The sequence below is a fragment of the Hippocampus zosterae genome, chromosome 1 (assembly GCF_025434085.1).
Source record: "Hippocampus zosterae strain Florida chromosome 1, ASM2543408v3, whole genome shotgun sequence".
Lineage (NCBI taxonomy): Eukaryota > Metazoa > Chordata > Actinopteri > Syngnathiformes > Syngnathidae > Hippocampus > Hippocampus zosterae.
In genome coordinates, this window is record NC_067451.1 from 35989253 (window position 1) to 36009563 (window position 20311).

Below are 20311 nucleotides of genomic sequence, written 5' to 3' on the forward strand. Positions count from 1 at the left end.
AACATCTTTCAATTAAATACAACATGAACACAAATGGATAAATCGCAGTACTATTTACAATTTACCTTCACATCATTCAATTATCATTACCACTATGATTGTTATTTTTTATTCATCAGCCTGACAGCAGTCGGTAGGAACGAGCGTCGGTATCTCTCCTTCTTGCAGCGCGGGTGTAACAGTCTCTGGCTGAAGGAGCTACCAAGTGCTGTCAGGGCGGGCTGGAGGGGGTGGGAGTATTTTATACTATTTTATTTATTTGATATTTGTATTTATATTGTATTTAATTGAAAGATGTTTGTTGTTTTTTTCCTCTTTTTCCTTTCTTCTTTCTACATACATTCTTGCTGCTGGAGGCTGTAAATTTCCCCAGTGTGGGACGAATAAAGGATATCTTATCTTGTTTGTAATTGTGAATTCGATTTTTAATACTTGTAGGATTACATTATTGCGATTTGATGTCACTCGGTAAAAAAAGTAGACAGTCGGTCTTAGATATAATATACAGTAATAGCATAATTATCGTCTGAATGCAAATGTTCCTATCTGACAGAGGTGTTCATTTATCCATGTCCAGAAAGTAAAACCCTGTTATGGTTTTATTTGTTTTTAATGGATTGATGTTTTACAGGAAACATTACAGGCAGGTGAAAACAACAGAGGAATATCACAGTGGGCAAATTAAATGAACCACAAAGACATTGATAGTTACGGAGCCCCTAAGTAAAATTCTATTAAACTCACGAACGGTTGAACACGCTCCATAACTGTTGTCTGCGCTTCGATGACCCGGAAGCACGTACGATGACCCGGAAGCACGTCAACGACCATTAAAAATAAATAAAGTATTGCGAGATCTCGCAATCTTTCTTTGCGAGATCTCGTTTTTTTCCTTCCATGTCCCTTTAGGGCAGGGGTGTCCAAACTTTTTGCCAAGGGGGCCAGATTTTATGTGGTAAAGTGTTGGGGGGCCGACCTTGGCTGACATTCTTTACATTGAACAACAATATTGTTCAGCAAATTTTAGTAAGCCAGTCTGTTTCACATTTCCATTTTAATTTTAATTTCGACAATCTTAATAATTTCTTTTGGTTCATTTGAAACAGGTATATCACATGCAACTGCTTATTCACTTGACTTTTTCTTAAACAGAAGTCTCCTGAGTGCAAATTGATTGATTTGAAACATAAAATGTATCACCATGACTTTTCAATAGTCACAAAACCTTTGACTCGAACAACAGGGAAATGAACAAGCAATACACATATCCACAACTGCAAGGATCATTTGAAATATGACATATCAGTCAATATAAACACGGAGTGATGTCTTGTTACCTCGTGAGTGATGCCCTCTAGTGTCTATATGCTATTACTCATTTAGTGAATGCTATTACTCATTTAGCCACTAGAGGGAAGCAGTACTCTATGAAACATCACTCACCAGTCTACGAGACCTCAGTCAATGCAACACGTTGTTCCATTGCGTCCAACCTGCGGGCCAGACGGCACTGATTTTATGACAGGGGCCGAGGGCCGGATGAAATTCGACCGCGGGCCGGATTTGGCCCCCGGGCCGGACTTTGGACATGCCTGCCTTAGGGGCTCCGTAGATAGTACCTTGCCACTTGCAGCACTACGTTTATGTATCCTGCCCTCTTGTGGGGTAAAGTACATATAACAGCCTGTACATTTGACAACTCAAAAGCTTTTTTTTTTGTTGCAACAAACTGCATATACTGTACCTGTACATACACAAAGTACTAAGTCAAATATGAATTCATATATTTTAAAAGGTTGTAAAGTAATAAATTACAGGATGTGCAGAACTATTTTCTCCCGTAAAATCTGTGCATTTTGGGATTATAAAAATGCATCAACCAACCAACAGAATCTGTCTTGTTATGGGTTGATGTCATTCACATCCTTGTAAAAAAAGTGTGTCATGGCTATGGTGGGTGTGATCCGATTTCCTTTCTTGGTTTTGCCAGCCTTGCTGAGGCCGATGTACATGCTAGGGGGAGCTGCTGATTCATATGCAGTGTAGTTGTTATCCAGAAGGCTCTCCTTGAACTTGCAGTCATCACTGTAGTCACGCTATACAAAAGACAAGAGGAAAAAAAAGTAATAAAACACACTGATTTAGTCAACAGAAATCGATTTTCCTGGCAATGGTTTTGAGATTTTTTTTTTTTGAATTAATGGACAATGGCGCGGAATTAATGGCGCAAGGCTCTGGAAGAGTCTCCCTGAGGAAATAACTTTGTTGTCTGTTCTTACCTGTTCCGTGTATCACATTGTGTTGCCTTTTTCAAATTTGAAATGTGCTCCAAGATTAGAAGTGCTGTATTAATAGATTTGTACAGCCCAATGCAGCACGTTCACTTGTATATTTCGAACAGCCAAGCGAACAGTTTAATGTCTTTCATCAAACATACGCTGTTAGGTCTTTTCTTGTCTTTTAGTGAGGTCATCATATAATCAGATAATTTGACATTGCTTGCATACGTAGTGCTTTACATGTAGCGAGGCTAAGACTTTACTCAGTTTAGTTCCCTTCTCTTTTCAAACATGTGGTACTATGCATTAGGACAGGTGTATAATAAAGATGTCGCAGTATTGTTGGATGAAAAGTGCCTCAATCTAGTCTCAGTATAAAATACTAAGATAAGATAAGATAACCTTTATTTGTTCCACACTGGGGAAATTTTCAGTCGACAGCAGCAAAATTGGGGACGGGGGTGGGGCGAGAAAAAAAAACTGTGAGAAAAAAGTGTTTCATTGCACAATGTACTTACAATGTAGTTTTAGGTCAGTTATAGGCATGTCGTGTAGCACATGTGCGTGTGTATATATATTAAGGGTGTGGAAAAGAATGGATATTAATCGATGCATTGATGCGCACGTGCGCGACGCGAGTGCATCGGCTCATTCTCTGGGTATGACGCGATTGACGGGTGAAATCTAGATTCATCACGATGCATTGGTGGGTATTGGTAAAATCCGATTCATTCATTCATTCATTCATTCATCTTCCTAACCGCTTGATCCTCACTAGGGTCGAGCGCCGTTTAATTCATGTTAAACGTCACCTTTGTGCCCTTTCCTAGGCGCAATGAATGCACTATCATTATTTTGTGTTGAATACGGACGGAAGCCGTGAGTCACATACACTGCAGTACACAACTAGCGAAACATTGTAGTTCGCGCAAGCAGCAGCGAGGAAACTACTGTATTTAATGCTCCCGCAACATTCAGATCTTATGTTTGGAAATACTACGGCTTCGAAAAGAAAGACGGAACGCTTGATAACAGCTCCGTAATTTGCAAAGAATGTCGCACTACGAAGCCATAAAACGGCAGCACCACAAATATGCAGACCACTTAAAACGATGGCACCACATCACCGACAAGTTTCCCGCACCCTCCCCCGCCTCCCCGTCCAGTTCTTCGTTGGACACCGGAGAAACTCTTGGCAAACCAGGTCAGGATCAGAAAATAAATCGCCTCTCATTTTGGGGTCCCCTTGCAGTAGTGATGGGAATTCCGGCTCCTTTTAGAGAGCCGGCTCTTTTGGCTCGGCTCCCTAAAAAGAGCCGGCGCTTTCGGCTCCCAAATGGCTCCTCAGTTTTTTTGTTGCTTAAATAAATTTAATACCAAAAATAACGTAATATTAGGTGTAAAAGGAATTACTAATGCAAAAATAGACATTATATCAAATATTTATTATTTATATGGCTTTATTTATATTCTTCTGAACATACTCAACATGGAGTACAACATGGATCCATCCATCCATTTTCCGAACCGCTTGATCCTCACTTGGGTCGCGGGGGGTGCTGGAGCCTATCCCAGCTGTCTTCTGGCAGGAGGCGGGGAACACCCTGAATCGGTTGCCAGCCAATCGCAGGGCACACAGAGACAAACAACCATACACGCTCACATTCACACCTAGGGACAATTTCACAGAGTTCAATCAGCCTGCAACGCAATGTTTTTGGAATGCGGGAGGAAACCGGAGCACCCGGAGTAAACCCACGCAGGCCCGGGGAGAACATGCAAACTCCACACAGGGAGGCCGGAGCTGGAATTGAAGCCGGTACCTCTGCACTGTGAAGTCGACGTGCTAACCACTGGACTACCGGGCCGCCTACAACATGGAGTTCTACAAAAATAAAAACAAAGTACAAAGACCCACCTCAAAACCAGGTCGTCAAAAAGTTCCAATCTCTGAATGTGTATATTTATAAGCTTTTAACTATTTACAGTAAAACAACATAAGTAAGCATTGAATACCACACAACAAATTGTAAATTAAAATTTGTAAAACAAAAAGAAAAAACAGCATCCAGCTAAAGGTTTTAGCTTGTCTTTAGCGAAGATTGGCATGAAGAAAAACCAAGTGCCTCAGCTTTGAGGGGTTGATCCTGTTTCTCCTCTATGTTAATATTTTCCCTGTTTTGGAGAAGATTCTCTCTGAGGGGACAGATGTTGCTACAACACAAAGCCAACACAAAATGGCTGAAAATCCATTGCAAGCATTTTATAAGATACTAGCTGGTTCGCCGCCCTCCGGGCGGCTCATCAGCTAGTTCCTGCGGAAGGCTGGTAAGGTGGTGGTTCGCCGCCCTCCGGGCGGCTCATCAGCTAGTTCCTGCGGAAGGCTGGTAAGGTGGGCCTTCGGCCCACAAAAGTGTTGTTGCTTGGTTCAACTTTTTGTTCATCTTCATTGCTTATCGCAAAAATAAAGACATGTTTAGCTCTACTAAATAACTAACAATTTTATTGCAATGCTTGTGGGTAGACAACATTTTTTCGCTAAGATGCCCGCGCGATCGTAGTGAGCCACTGCCTGAGAGGCGCAGTGGCGGCGCGCAGCGGCGCGGTGAAGTAGGTACGTTTTGAAAAGGGACAGATGGAAGGACAGACCGCGTGCGGGACGACGCACTATATATATATATAGATAAGATATCCTTTATTTGTCCCACACTGGGGAAATTTACAGTTCCTCGTCAATTGTGTTCTGTTTTGGGGGCAGAGCGACTGAAGGCTCTGCACCCCATTGTACTGAGACGGGCAGAGGGTAGAAAAAGGTGGAGGGAGGATGAGGACCTGAGTGAGCGAGAGGGAATGGAGATTGGAAGATCTGACAGATAGGGGGGCGCAAGGTTATGGATGGCTTTGAATGTATAGAGAAGTAATTTGAAGTTGATTCTAAGTTTGACAGGGAGCCAGTGGAGCTCTCGAGGATGGGGGTGATATGGAAGGAGGGGGTTCTCGTGATGATCCGGGCTGCTGAATTCTGAACAAGTTGAAGTTTATGGAGGAATTTTTGATGGACACCGAAGAGGAGTGAGTTGCAGTAGTCAATACGGGAAGTGACGAGACTGTGACTGTGACGAGAACAAGGATAGCGGTGGTGTCCGGAGTGAGTGAGGGACAGAGGCGGTTTATATTGCGATGGTGGAAATGAGCGGACTGGGTAATGTTATTGATGTGGGAGTGAAAGGATAGTGAACTGTCAAGGATGACACCCAGACTCTTCACCGAGAAACTGTTGGCTTTGTTTAGAGTGGATTTGGTACCGATGAATAGGAGTTCAGTTTTATTGCTGTTTAGCTTGAGGAAATTATGGGTGAACCAAGATTGGATTTCTGATAGTCATTGAGAGAGGGATGAGGGTGGGAGAGAAGCGTCGGGTTTGCTGGGTGTCATCCGCAAAGCAGTGAAAGTGTAAGCCAAATTTGCGGAAAATGTTTCCGAGCGGAAGGAGGTAGACAATGAAGAGGACCGGACCGAGGACAGAACCCTGGGGAACACCAGAAAAAACGGGGAGGAATTGTGAAGTAAAAGAATCAAGTTGAATGAACTGAGAGCGGCCAGTGAGATATGAGTGGAACCAACGTAGAGGGGTGTTGGTGATGCCTATGGTAGAGAGTCTATTGAGGAGGATGGGGTGAGAGATTGTGTCGAAGGCTGCACTCAGGTCAAGGAGGATGAGGATGGCCAGAGTCTGCTGCCATGAGAAGATCGTTTGTGATTTTTATGAGGGCTGTTTCAGTACTGTGACGGGGACGGAAGCCGGACTGGAATTGTTCATAAAGACTATTGTAGGTGAGGTGGGAGTGGAGCTGAGAGGCGACTTTTCTGATGTGCCTGTGTAGGTTATTTGTGTAGCCTGATCTATGGGATATTTTAACCTTGCACAGTCTACACGCTGCCTTTGAACTATCAATTAAATTGAAATGAGTCCATATTTCACTGCGTTTCCTACCCATTTTCTCACCTTTCCGCTTTCCACTGTGTTGTTTTTTTCCCGCTAACTAGCTCTCTCGTCTCGTCTGTCTTATTCGCGTGCTGCTCAGTGTTCTGCTGTGTTGTGTCTCTTATGTAACCCCTCCCCCTTCTCTAAACTGCAGCGTGTGTGTGTGTGTATGTAACCCTCCCCTTCCGGCTCCCAATGAGGAGCCGGCTCCCATCGTTCACTTCAAAGAGCCGGCTCTAAGAGCCGGCTCGTTCGCGAACGACACATCACTACCTTGCAGCTCACTGTGACCGCGCAAGGAAAAACTATATTTGGATGACTCTTTTGGACATTTCATTTTGACACTCAGTGAGAGTGGTCTGTGTTACGCTACAATACACACAGCAGCTTTGAGGCTGTGACTGCCACATTGTTTCAATTGTATTTTTTTCTGTCCTATGGAGATGGATATTTCATATAAGACACTCAGTGAGTAGTCTGTTTGTGTTTACACTACAGCAACAGCTGTGAGTCTCAGGTGCCAAATTGTTTACATTTTCTTTGCACAAAACCCAATTGTGAAAGGGCTTAAATAAGTTGTTTTACACGTTCTACTGTTTATAAGGAATAAAGTGGTATACTTTTTGCAATACCATACTGAATTCCATCTTTTTTTTAAACTTTTTTTTCTTTACGTATTTGCATCATGTTTAATTGCACAATATCACGACAAATTGCACTTTATCGTATCGGATCGCATTGATTTGAACTAAATGTGTGTCGCGTCGTATCACATCGTGAAGACGGTGAAATTCCATGTATCGTTTAAGTATCACATCGCTGGTACTGCATCGATATGTGTATTGAATCGTCTTCAGTGCTGTATTATATTAATTACACACACACACACACACACACACACATGTATATATATATAAATATATATATATAAAGCGGTACACGAAAGAGAATGAGGCCAGACGAATAAACAGGCTGTTCGCAACACAACCTGCGAAAGTGTACGCTCAGTGGCAGGGTCCTAACAACAGAGCTGACCCACCAAGACTGGAAACTGAAAGGTACTGGAAAGGCATATGGGAGAAGGAGGTTGCACATAACAGCAGTGCACAATGGCTGGTGACCCTGAGAGAGGAGCACAAACACCTCCCTGAACAGAACCCAGTTACCATAACAGTGGCAGACATACAGGAAAGAGTCTCAGATATGAAGAACTGGACAGCACCAGGCCCGGACATGGTCCACACCTCCTGGCTAAAGAAACTCACAGCACTCCATGAGCGCCTAGCAGTACAAATGAACCAGCTGCTGAGGGATGGGACTCACCCAGAATGGCTAACCGAAGGGCGAACGATCCTGATCATGAAGGATCCCTCGAAGGGTGCAGCCCCATCCAACTATCGGCCAATAACCTGTGTCTCCACAACATGGAAGCTCATGTCAGGCATCATTGCGGCTAAGATAAGTGGACACATGGATCAATACATGAACGAAGCACAGAAGGGCATTGGTAGAGATACCAGAGGAGCCAAACATCAGCTCCTGGTTGACAGAACAGTCGCACAAGACTGCAGGTCCCGACGTACCAACCTGTGCACAGCTTGGATTGATTACAAGAAAGCCTATGACTCAATGCCACATACATGGATCACTGAATGCTTGGAGTTGTATAAGGTGAACAGGACCCTAAGAGCCTTCGTTGCGAACTCGATGAGGATGTGGAAAACCACACTTGAAGCCAATGGCAGGCCACTTACCCAAGTGTCCATCAAATGTGGCATATACCAAGGTGATGCACTCTCCCCACTGCTGTTCTGCATAGGACTGAACCCCCTAAGCCAAGTAATCACCAAGACAGGCTATGGATACCGCCTCCGAAATGGAGCTACGATCAGTCACCTCCTCTACATGGATGACATAAAGCTGTATGCTAAGAGCGAAAGGGACATAGATTCCCTGATCCACACAACCAGGATCTACAGCAGCGACATCAGGATGTCATTCGGGCTTGAGAAATGTAGTCGGATGGTGACTAAGAGAGGAAAGGTAGTCCGCACTGAAGGGGTCTCACTCCCTGAAGGAACAATAGCAGACACTGAGGACAGCTACAAGTACCTTGGTATACCACAAGCCAATGGCAACCTCGAACTGGCAACAAGGAAAGCGGCTACGGCCAAATACCTCCAGCGAGTGAGGCAAGTCCTAAGAAGCCAGCTCAATGGCAAGAATAAGACCCTGGCAATAAACAGCTATGCCCTGCCAGTGATCAGATACCCTGCAGGAATAATAAGGTGGCCAAAGGAAGAGATTCAGACCACAGACGTTAAGACCCGAAAGCTCCTAACCATGCATGGAGGGTTCCATCCCAAATCCAGCACCCTGAGACTGTACGCAAGCCGAAAGGAAGGAGGCCGGGGACTAGTGAGTGTGAGAGCCACTGTCCAGGATGAAACATCCAAGCTCCATGAATACATCAAGGAGAAGGCTCCAACGGATGACGTACTCAGAGAATGTCTCAGACAATGGGGAACAGAAGATGAGGCGCTGGAAGAGGGACCATCATGGGAGGACAAGCCCCTACACGGGATGTACCACCGGACCATAACTGAAGTGGCTGATCTCAAGAAGTCCTATCAGTGGCTAGAGAGGGCTGGCCTGAAGGACAGCACAGAGGCACTCATCCTGGCTGCTCAGGAGCAGGCCTTGAGCACCAGAGCCATCGAGGCCCAGATATACCACACCAGACAAGACCCAAGGTGTAGGTTGTGCAAAGAGGCACCTGAGACATAACTGCAGGGTGTAAGATGCTGGCATGGAAAGCCTACATGGAACGCCATAACCAGGTGGCTGGCATAGTCTACCGCAGGGGTCACCAAACTTTTTGAGAGTGAGAGCTACTTCATGTGTCCTGATTGTGTGAAGGGCTACTAAATTGATACACGTCTGAAATAACATTTGTACAAATTACATTTAATAATATTAGAACGTTAGCTAGCTAGATATATACTGTATCTAGCTAGTTAGATAGCTAAATAGGTAGCTATAGAATCTATAATACTGCCCATGTTTGCATTTTTAAATCATAATTTCTACGAGCAAATCACAATCCTAGCACTGGCGGGCTACTGGTGTGGTCCTCATGGGCTACTTGGTGCTCGCGGGCACCACGTTGGAGACCCCTGGTCTACCGAAACATCTGTGCGGAGTATGGACTGGAAACCCCGAGGTCAAAATGGGAAACACCTCCGAAGGTGGTGGAGAATGACAGAGCGAAGATCCTGTGGGACTTCCAGATCCAGACTGACAAGATGGTAATGGCGAACCAACCAGATATCGTGATCATAGATAAAGGGCAGCGGAAAGCCGTTGTAGTGGATGTAGCGGTCCCAAGTGATGGAAACATCAGGAAGAAGGAACATGAGAAACTCGAGAAATACCAAGGGCTCAGAGAGGAGCTGGAGAGAGCCTGGAAGGTAAAGGTGACAGTCGTGCCTGTGGTGGTCGGAGCACTCGGGGCAGTGACCCCCAAACTAGATGAGTGGTTGCAACAGATCCCGGGAACAACATCGGACATCTCAGTCCAGAAATGTGCAGTGCTGGGAACAGCAAGGATACTGCGCAGAACCCTCAAGCTTCCTGGCCTCTGGTAGAGGACCCGAGCTGAATGAGGGACGGACACCATCCGAGGGGTGAGATGAGGATTTTTATATATATATATATATATATATATATATATATATATATATATATATATATATATATATATATATATATATATAGGGCGGCCCGGTAGCCAAGTGGTTAGCACGTCGGCTTCACAGTGCAGAGGTACCGGGTTCGATTCCAGCTCCGATTCCTCCCTGTGTGGAGTTTGCATGTTCTCCCCGGGCCTGCGTGGGTTTTCTCCGGGTGCTCCGGTTTCCTCCCACATTCCAAAAACATGCGTGGCAGGCTGATTGAACACTCTAAATTGTCCCTAGGTGTGAGTGTGAGTGCGAATGGTTGTTTGTTTCTGTGTGCCCTGCGATTGGCTGGCAACCGATTCAGGGTGTCCCCCGCCTACTGCCCGGAGACGGCTGGGATGGGCTCCAGCACCCCCCGCGACCCTAGTGAGGATCAAGCGGTACGGAAGATGAATGAATGAATGAATATCTATCTATCTATCTATCTATCTATCTATCTATCTATCTATCTATCTATCTATCTATCTATCTATCTATCTATCTATCTATCTATCTATCTATCTATCTATCTATCTATCTATCTATCTATCTATATATATATATATATATATATATATATATATATATATATATATATATATAAACACACACACACACACACACACACACAAACACAGTGACCAGGTGGTTTAAAACTTTAATATCAGTAAAAATATTAATGTGTTCAATGAACTGATTTCTAACGTTATTCAGAGGTTTTAATACAGGGGTGCCCATTAGGTAGAGCCTGATCTACCGGTAGATCTAAGACAGGTCCCAAGTAGATCCGAGGAGTGTCGAGAAGAAATAAAACAAACAACCATTTGTGTGTCTTTGTACATGTTAGTAATATATTTTTTGTGTTAATATACACTGCACACTAATCAGTCTCATTTTCACCCAAAAAAATATTTAAAAAATAAAATAAAGCAGGTAAATCTTAAATTTGTGTGTGTGTGTCCGTGCGCGCGCCGGTAAGGGTAGATCCCGTGAGGTTAGTTGATCAAAAAGTAGATCTTCGATCCAAAAAGTTTGGGCACCCCTGTTTTAATAGATGCTGTTGTCATATTTTTGAATGAAATACGATGACATCCACCACATATCTGATGAGCTGACAATTTGAATCAGCCCGAACCTCAAACAATAATTCAACAAAATCACATGACAATGCCAGCGCCAAAACGTTGGCCTGCTTCCAGCAGGCTTAAAGGTTAATCTATTTTCAACCACAACATTATCAGGTGTGCTGGTGACGTGTCAAAGAAAAACCCTCGGTCATAAAATTTAATGAGAATTATGCATTTCTTACCAAGCCATATAGTTTCCCTTTCTCAGTCATGGCAATGAAGAGATGACTTCTAACTCCAAACAAAGTCACCACTCCTCTCTCCACAGGAGAAATTTCCAGAAGGCCTGAATGAAAAATGATGAGCAACATTATTGGAATATCCATCCATTTTGTGATCCGCTTATCCTCACAAGAATCGCAGGGTGTGCTGGCACCTATACCAGCTGTCTTTGGGCAGTAGGCGGGGGACACCCTGAACCGGTTGCCAGCCAATCACAGGGCACACAGAGACGAACGACCATCCATGCTCACACTCACACCTGACAATTTTGAGTGTTCAATCAGCCTGACATGCAGGTTTTTGGAATGTAGGAGGATACCGGAGTACGTGGAGAAAACCCACGCAGGCCCGGGGGGAACATGAAAATTCCACACAGGAAGGACGGAGCTAGAATTGAACCCGGTACCTCTGAACTGTGAGGTTGATGCGCGAACCACTGGACCACCAGGCCGCCTATTATTTGAACACACACACACATACACATATATATAAAAAACAAATAAAAATCCTCGCCTCACCCCTCGGGTGGTGTCCGTCCTTCATTCAGCTCGGGTCCTCTACCAGAGGCCAGGGAGCTCGAGGGTTCTGCGCAGTATCCTTGCTGTTCCCAGCACTGCACATTTCTGGACTGAAATGTCCGATGTTGTTCCCAGGATCTGTTGACTATATCGACTGCTGAGACACGCTTCACTCGAGTGACATTGCTACAGTACGTGCATATTATGGGGCAGCTTCCGGACAAATACAAATTGTCCGCCATGTAGAGCCATTTTGATCTCCTTTTGTAGAATAAGGTATTTATTAAAATCTCCTTGTCTCATCAAGTGCCTCTTGGATTTTTGACATGTCTTATTCCATTGTGTGTGTGTGTTCTCCACAGCAGGGGAAATAACATGCAAGAAATGCAACAGACTGACATTTAAAACACTGGAGCATCTTATTTTTCTTAATCAAAATTTGTGAAGACCAGGCCCACAAGCATCCTCATTCACATGATTTTCACATTATTGAAACACATTGAATGATACAATATGAATGCATGGATGTGAATGATATTGTCAAGGGTCAATGTCATCTTTGTTGTCAAATATGCTTTATGTATGACATGCAGCATAAATGAAATTTCTTCCTCTCAATCCTCAGTGCATACATGCATGCAAACATGCTGTGCATTAAACACACACAGCTAAGAAAGGATAGCAGCTACACTGTATAAAAAAGACGTAATCTGAACAGTATAGACAATATAAATATAAACAGCATAAACAACAACATAAACAATGGCGCTTGTGGCTATTGTGGGTAGAGTGAGGGAGTGCATTGTATACATGTCATCATCAAATCAGTTTGTTCAGTCTGTCAAGTGGGTTGGCTGCAGGGATTTTGAAGGTCCAGCAGGTGGCAGTGGTCAGCGACACAGTATCAGTATAGTATCAACACAGTGTGTCATTGTGTCGACACGCCTCATGAGGCCTCATGGATCCATCACTCGTACATATATATACACAGTGTATATTCTATGAAAAGGAATATCCTTCACCCATAATAAAAACCAATGCATTAACATTTTGACTACGATATTACATGTTACCGGAACTTAAGTAGGCGGAAATTCCACTAGCCGTAACCCGGATGGAAACGTCATGCCGTGGGAGCTTAAATACACGCAACGCCCACCTGATGCGACGGAAAAAAGGACTGGACGCAAGACACTTTTTCACCTCGCATTTTTCGATCATCAGATTCGAAACGACGACAGTGTAAGTGAGTTTTTATTGCCGTGCATTTGATTGTAATTGTGAATGATTTGAACTTTATTCACTTACGTCCACTCGACATTACGAAAGACATGTTTTTGCTTCTCCGTTTTCATCATCCGATCCGAAACGACGACGTCTAAGTGAGTTTTTATTGCCGTGCGTTTTACTGTACGTAATTGCGAAAGATTTTAATTGTACGTATTCACTTGCACCATGTAGATCATGGCATCGAAACGTCCAAGAACTGTAATGACTGTAGAGGAGCGGGTGAAATGCATCCGTTTGAGCGAGGCTGGACACAAAGTTAAAAGCATTCTGGAGACACTTGGAGTCGGAAAGACCCAAATCTACGAGACTTTAAAAAACAAGGCATCGATTCTTGCCCGGTACGAATGTGGGAGTCTGCCTGCTCATTGGAAATTGCTTGTGGCTCGACGGATGAGATTCAGCACGGTAAATGATCGTGTGCTGGAATAGTTTCAGTGTTGTCGTGCTAAAAACTTCCCGCTAACTGTGCAGCTAATTCGTGAGAAGGCTGGCTCCGTAGCGAAATCTTTGGGCATAGACGACTTCGAAGCGTCCGGTGGCTGGCTGCAGAAGTTTGTTGCCCGGCATCAGTTGACCAATTCTGTCTTGTGTGGTGAGGGAGGGGAGGTAAACTATTTAACTGTGATGAGACCGGGTTATTTTTCAGAACTCTTCCATCCCGCTCATATGTGAGGAAATGTGATTCTGCAAAGAATGGCCAACTTGCTAAAGACCGGATTACCATACTGTTGGCAAGTTCAATGGCTGGTGAAAAGTTGCGTCCATTGATCATTGGAAAATCAGCATACCAGGATCTTCTAAATGTGGATTGTGATTTGGCTGTCACGAAAGATTACACAGCAACAGAAATCCTAGAACTGCTCGAGCAAACCACCAATGTGATTGAAGATGATCTTCCCGGCTCAACTCCTGATGACAAGCCACCTTCCAGCAAGGAGGCAATGCAAATGGCAACAAAAATCTTTCGCTACGCACAAGAATCACCAGACATCGGCGATGAACAGGACAGTTACTTGCAACTAGCAAGAAAACTGTATGACACACAGGCGAACGTTGTCATAAACCAAAGAATGCACGCAACAAACAATCCAAAATAGACAATTTTTTTTCCCAAGGCAGGCAAAAAATAAGCATTAAAATACTGTACTGTACGTCCAGTATTGTACTTTTGTGTTTTTTCTTTTTTGATACACTTGTACAGTATTGCAGTTTTTGTTATATGGAGTAAACCGTTTTTGGACAGTATATTTTTGCATTTTATTCATTGTGTTGTTACACGTGCATTTTGTCAACATACTTGCAGGTTCATAAAGGACATGTACCATGCTCATTTCCCAAATGAGGAATTTCTGTTATCAGGACAAATTGGACAGCGCAAACATGAGTCCGTACTAGAGAATATTTACTGATGTATACACACACATATACATGCGGTATATATATAGAGAGATGCAGTGTTTGTGAAACTGGCCACCCTTTGCAATGAATCATTTCCCAAGAAGTAGCTCTCACTTGCCTTGATATAGACGCTGTCAGCTGTGATTGATTTTTGTGTCATATTCGAGTTGCTCAAGAGAAGTTAATGGGGACTTTTTTCAACACTGAGAAAAAGGAGGGGCTCAACAAACTGACAGGGATGTTCCTGTTTGAGTGTTTCAAATTTAAGGAGAAGGTTAATCAAGACACACATTCAATGAATGACATTTGTTCATGATTAACGATCTTATGACTTTACCTTATGAAAACGTTTGGTGCATGCCACATTGCATCCTGAGCGTCCAAAAGTACATTAGTGCATTTTATTTTTTTTCACCACAAGAACCAGTGACTCTTCGTTGAATGTGCATAGTGTTGCCTATCCCTGGTCTAGATTACCACATATAATAGTACTGAAAAGTAAAAATAATAATCATATTAATAGTATCTATTTATTCAAACTGCATTCCGTGCAATAGTGTTTGTACCCTTATATCTAAACAAAAAAGTACAGACATGGTTCCTTTACTAGCAATTGATGTTTTTCTTTTCTAACTACAAACAGTAATTATTAGTACAGTACTTCAGGCTTCAATTGTAATCCCAGGAAAGGTAAGTCAGCTTTCATTATATAGCACTTTTTTTTTAGACAAGGCACCTCAGTGTGCTTCACACAAGCAAAGACACGACATTTAAAATCATTTACAAACAGAACAGTTGATGGCATTCAGAAAGCAGAGGAAACAAAGGTAACTTCCCAAACTTACTAAAAAGAAAATGCAATGACAACATTTAAAAACAAGAACAGAAAACCTAAAAAAAAAGTAAAAAATAAGGTTTCTAAAATTACTAAACGAAATAAGGGTAGGATCCATCACAAAAAGTTGTCCTTTGAGAACAAGAATGGAGCAAATAGGCCTTCTATGTGTATTTAAAGTATCCACATTATTTGCCAGGAGCCAAGCACAAGTGACCTATCCATCCAGATTGACTTAAAAAAGGATTATGTAAAAAAAAAAAAAAAAAAACGCACAATGGAACGATAGATTAGTGATGAAGAATCAAAAGTACTTACTGTAACCGTTCTCACTATGTACACCTGTGATCTTCCCATTTGGTAAAACTTGGAGGTGAAACCCGATGCCAACATTGCAGTAGAGCCTTCTGATTCTCTTGATCCCCCTCAGATATTCGCCATCTCCATCAGTGAGCTCCCTCTTGTCCCAGGATCTGCTTCTGGCCCCCATCAGTGCACCGAGTATGGTTTGTCTCTCCCCGCTGATGACTGGAGGAGGAGCCATCACATTGCATACAAGTAGGCCTAATATGAGCAGAGAAACCTTGTACCTTAACTTTGGCATACTCTGCTCATCAATCTTGAGAGGGGCAGCACAATTATATTTCCGCATTGTAATTTTAGATGTTGTTTTTCAGTTTTCCTTGCGTAGAGACTTATATACATGCAGACTTATACGTGCTGCATATTACATCACATGGCACCTGCAGTCTTGTGAGTGAGTCACAGATGCTGTAGATGGACTCTAACTGGGAAATGCAGAAACACATACTGACGGAAAACAAAGACGTACAGTAGTACCATACTTCAAAACTGAAGTCGTACATTTTGGAATGCCACAAACATTTTTAGGAAAAAAATGCACCTCGAAAATGGCACAATGATCCAGAAATCAATCTGCCGTCATGCATGACACCACAGTTGAAGCCAGTGCGTTTTGTGAGTAGGCATCCACGGGAAAATTGATCAGAATTGAAAAATGAGATAGAACCCATAGACATGCTAGCGCCTCTTACCGACAATTCCACTGGGAGGAGGTAGAAATGTTTTGGAGTTATGAGACTGTGGCTCCTCGATCTCCTCTTTTCATGGAGACGTCTGCTCAAGATCTCGTCACGTAACTGAAGCGTGTCACAAATGCACCGTCAGAATTATTATGATCACAACAAATGTCCACTTTCTGCTCTGTGTTTCCAAATGAAAATTAAATCCAAATATCAAACTTCCCAACATCTTCCTATCTAATAGGTTGCCGTGTGACAGCAAAAATCTACAATCTTTGCTTGAGGCTAATATTTTATAATTGTGTATATATTTGCATATAAACCTTAATGGTTTTGGTCTTTTATGAAAAAGATTGATATTTTAGAAACAATTACTTCTGGTTTTGGGTGTCGCCAATTTGACGCCGCCTAAGAAAAAGATCTGACTGTCCTAAAAGAGGAGTGACGAACTGTAATTTTGCGATGACGGAAACGCAGTGAAATTAAAATTTGCGGACTGAGATGCCAGTTGTGGTTCGGCTTGAAAGGTTCAATCTTCTCCAATAATCTCGTCCTCATATCCAAACAGAGCAGTCGTGGCGGCAAACACTTATGCAACACTAATTCTGGACGTTACCAATACTGGATATTGGGTGGCAATGGTTGCTTATCTATTGGATCGATCACACAGCACTAAGAAAATCATTGAAAAGACAAATATTTCATTGAGGAAGATTCTACTTTGGTTCTTTCTGACAATATTTTTCTTCTGATACAAAACACTTGGACTTTGAACCAAATTAAAAAAATAAACACAGGACAGTATGGTACATACAATAGCATCCATGGACAGATTTTTTTGTCAACATTCTTTCATGCAATAATCAGACATTCTTCTATATGTGATGACACACACACACACACACACAAAGAGGAAGGTTAATGCCTTGTGACATTTTATGTGTCAGAACGTTGCTCATGTAGGACTTAAAGTAGGAAATAGGAGTGACAACAAATTGTAGACCTGTCATCTTACCGGAGGAAGAGCTTAGACGTAGTTATGACGTACAAAATCTTTTTTCACAGCAGTTGCTTTTGACATTGTGACTTGAACGCCAAAGCCTCCCTCAAGCGAGGAAAAATCACCACTGTTCCAGTCCAACGTTAGAATTGTTTGTTTGTGAGCTGCAGGGAGCTGAAGCGCATTGCAAAAATTTGGTGATAGAACAGACACCGCAAAGGGCAAAGACATACAGTGGACTCATAAAATGTTTCGAACCTATTTTGCAGTTTAACGCTTAAATACTTGCCCCAACAGTATAGGAAAAAGAGGTCTTGCTCTTATGCTGGTTTGCTGTACAGTAGTTAATTTTTTTTATTTAAGAGCCCTTTGCCCTGGGGGTGATCACATGCGTTTTTTGGTGGTTTCTTTTACATCTTTTGGTCAGAGGGGCTCTTTTAACACATTTGTGCATTGAATATATGAAGATACTGTGACGTACATGCCCCCCCCCCCAAAAAAAGATTTTTTGTCATACATCCGATTAGGAAGTGCACAGTCCAGTGTGGCGCCTGAGTTCTGATGAAAAATTGGCGCCCCCGCCCCCCTCCATCATTCAAATTACCCATCCCTGCTCGAGTCAATCATACCGTGCTTCTATTTCGCTTTTTAAAATGTAAACAGATAACTCCCTATTTTTCTGTTTCTAAATGAAGTAATGATTCAAATATTTGATCTAGTTGTTTACACATCCACACTACAGGTGGTGCTGTTGTACAACTGTGGAGCCACTGGCTCAGGAGATAAACTCCAGGACTGTTTGTGGCTTTACTTCCTGCACGGGCTCACAAGAAATTATATCACGTCTGAGAACACGCTTGCTTTGTGTGGTGTCGATTCATTCAAAGGAATGGAAAGTGTTCTACATTGAGAACTGTCCAGTAGCAATGTCAATATTAATGTTAATTATTATTGTGACTATTATTCTTTGGAGGATGAACAATAGGTTTATTTTGATCAGTCAGTGCAACGTATTTTTCATTTTATTTTGTCTTTAAATATGCACTTCTGGTGGAAATATAGGTCTGCATCGGTGGCAACGCTCAATACTCATCCATGCTGAAGTAGAAGCTCAAAGAAGTCTTTGGTGTCAATACTTGTTATGATTCAACTCCTTTACGATATAAGATCACTCAATCCAGTGGTGCCTTCAGCTACAAATTTCATTCCATGATCATGAAGCACTCAGATCTGAAATAAATACTCGGAAAAAAATTGCCCGAACGATGGTTTGTATCAAAAAACGGGGAAGTCGGGTCACAAGATAAAGGCCAACAAAAGCGTTTCACTCTTATTAACTCGGATAGTGTTGTATTGAGAAGAAAACAAACAACAACAAAGAAACCCGACCTGTATTTTTAATTGTTTTATTTTTGCCGCAAGCTAACAAGATAATGTTGACTGAACACAAATACAATAACAAAGATACATGAGCTAATGATAATGGGGTGGGGGGGGGGGGGGGGAGAATATACCTTGTCCATGTTTTTTCAGATTAGAGGGAGATTTCTAATTAAAAGCCTGGCACAAGATAAAGCTGTCACGTCCCGTGTTTGCCAGCAGGGGGCGGGCTTTCTGCCCGCCGTTTACACACCTGTTTACCCATTTGGCAGTAATTGCTCAGCCTTTATTTGGACGCTCTGGCAGTCTACTCACTGCCGGAGAATTCCACGCCGCGCCAATATTCTCTCGCTCAAATTACTATTTGGATTATTTGTTGCCTCTTAGCTTTGTGGCTGTTATTACGCGCTATTATTCCTATTACGTACAAAATTTATATAATCGTCTAATCAGACCTTCCTTGCCATTTGTTTTCCGCAAGCGTTTTCTGTTGTTCCCTTTATTCTATCCCTGGTCCTTATTTTGACCAGCGTTTTTTGTTATTCTCCCTGTCGGGTATTTTGTGTTCGTCATTAAAGACTCCTTTTGTTCTCTGACAAAATCTCTTTTGTGTCTGCTATTTCGGGGATTCACCTTTCAGTTATTTTGTTGTGCACGAAGCAATAATTCCATCGCTTCGGGTACAACGTGACAGAATTCTCCGGCCACCATGGATAACTTTGCTGCTGTGAATCTGGAATTTCTCCATTGCGAGACTAATAAAGGTTTTCTTCTTGATCCCGCAGACATGGAAAAGATTTTGTCCGCTCTGTCCCGACAAGAGCAACAGATGGGTCCGCAGGGCCAAGCCCTTACGGAACTCCACAGCGCGGTTTCCATGCTGGCTCATCGGTTCGATGAATTCGAACCCCGTTTGGTACGGGTGGAGGCACGGGGAACACCTCCACCCGTGGTTCGACCTACCACCACTGAGGCACCCGCATCATTCCCCACAATGATGAGGGAGCCCTCGCTTCCACACCCCCCCACGTTACGGGGGTGAGCATGGGCAGTGTGGGCACTTCCTCCACCAGTAGTCGCTCATATTCGATCAACAGCCTTCCGTCTATGGTAATGACGCCGCGAAGGTGGCATATATCATGAGCTTATTGACAGGTCCGGCGGCGTCATGGGCAATGGCGACGAGCTTTCGGTCTGACTCATGCTCCCGCGGTATTCCAAAGTTTGATCAATGATGTGTTAAGGGATATGCTGAATATCTTCTGTTTTGTCTATCTTGACGATATTTTAATTTTCTCCCGTTCGTTGCAAGAACATAAGTAACACGTCCGACTTGTGTTACAGCGTTTGTTGGAAAATAGGCTCTTCGTCATGGCAGAGAAATGCGAATTTCATGTACCCGTCATCTCTTTTCTGGGTTTCATTATTGAGCAGGGCAAGCTGAGAGCAGACCCCAACAAAACGCAGGCGGTGACGAACTGGCCTACTCCATCCAATCGGAAGGAGTTACAGCGT

The 20311-nt window shown here is 43.0% G+C and overlaps 1 protein-coding gene across 2 annotated transcripts in view; it reads right to left on the reverse strand.

Moving 5' to 3' along the window:
- LOC127597653 (fibroblast growth factor 4-like) overlaps positions 1–15907 on the reverse strand; it is a 66534-nt gene extending 50627 nt beyond the window's left edge. The window contains exons 1-4 of one of the 2 annotated variants that reach the window (XM_052060832.1): positions 15692–15907; positions 11293–11396; positions 1628–2096; positions 470–719 (exon numbers count right to left, since the gene is read on the reverse strand). In XM_052060832.1, the coding sequence (XP_051916792.1) occupies positions 1902–2096; positions 11293–11396; positions 15692–15863 (471 nt within the window). In that variant the 5' untranslated portion in view covers positions 15864–15907 and the 3' untranslated portion in view covers positions 470–719; positions 1628–1901. Of the gene's footprint in view, positions 1–469; positions 720–1337; positions 2097–11292; positions 11397–15691 lie in introns of those variants that run through there. The other variant, XM_052060839.1, reaches the window with a different exon arrangement.
- Between the last annotated feature and the right edge of the window lie 4404 nt (positions 15908–20311).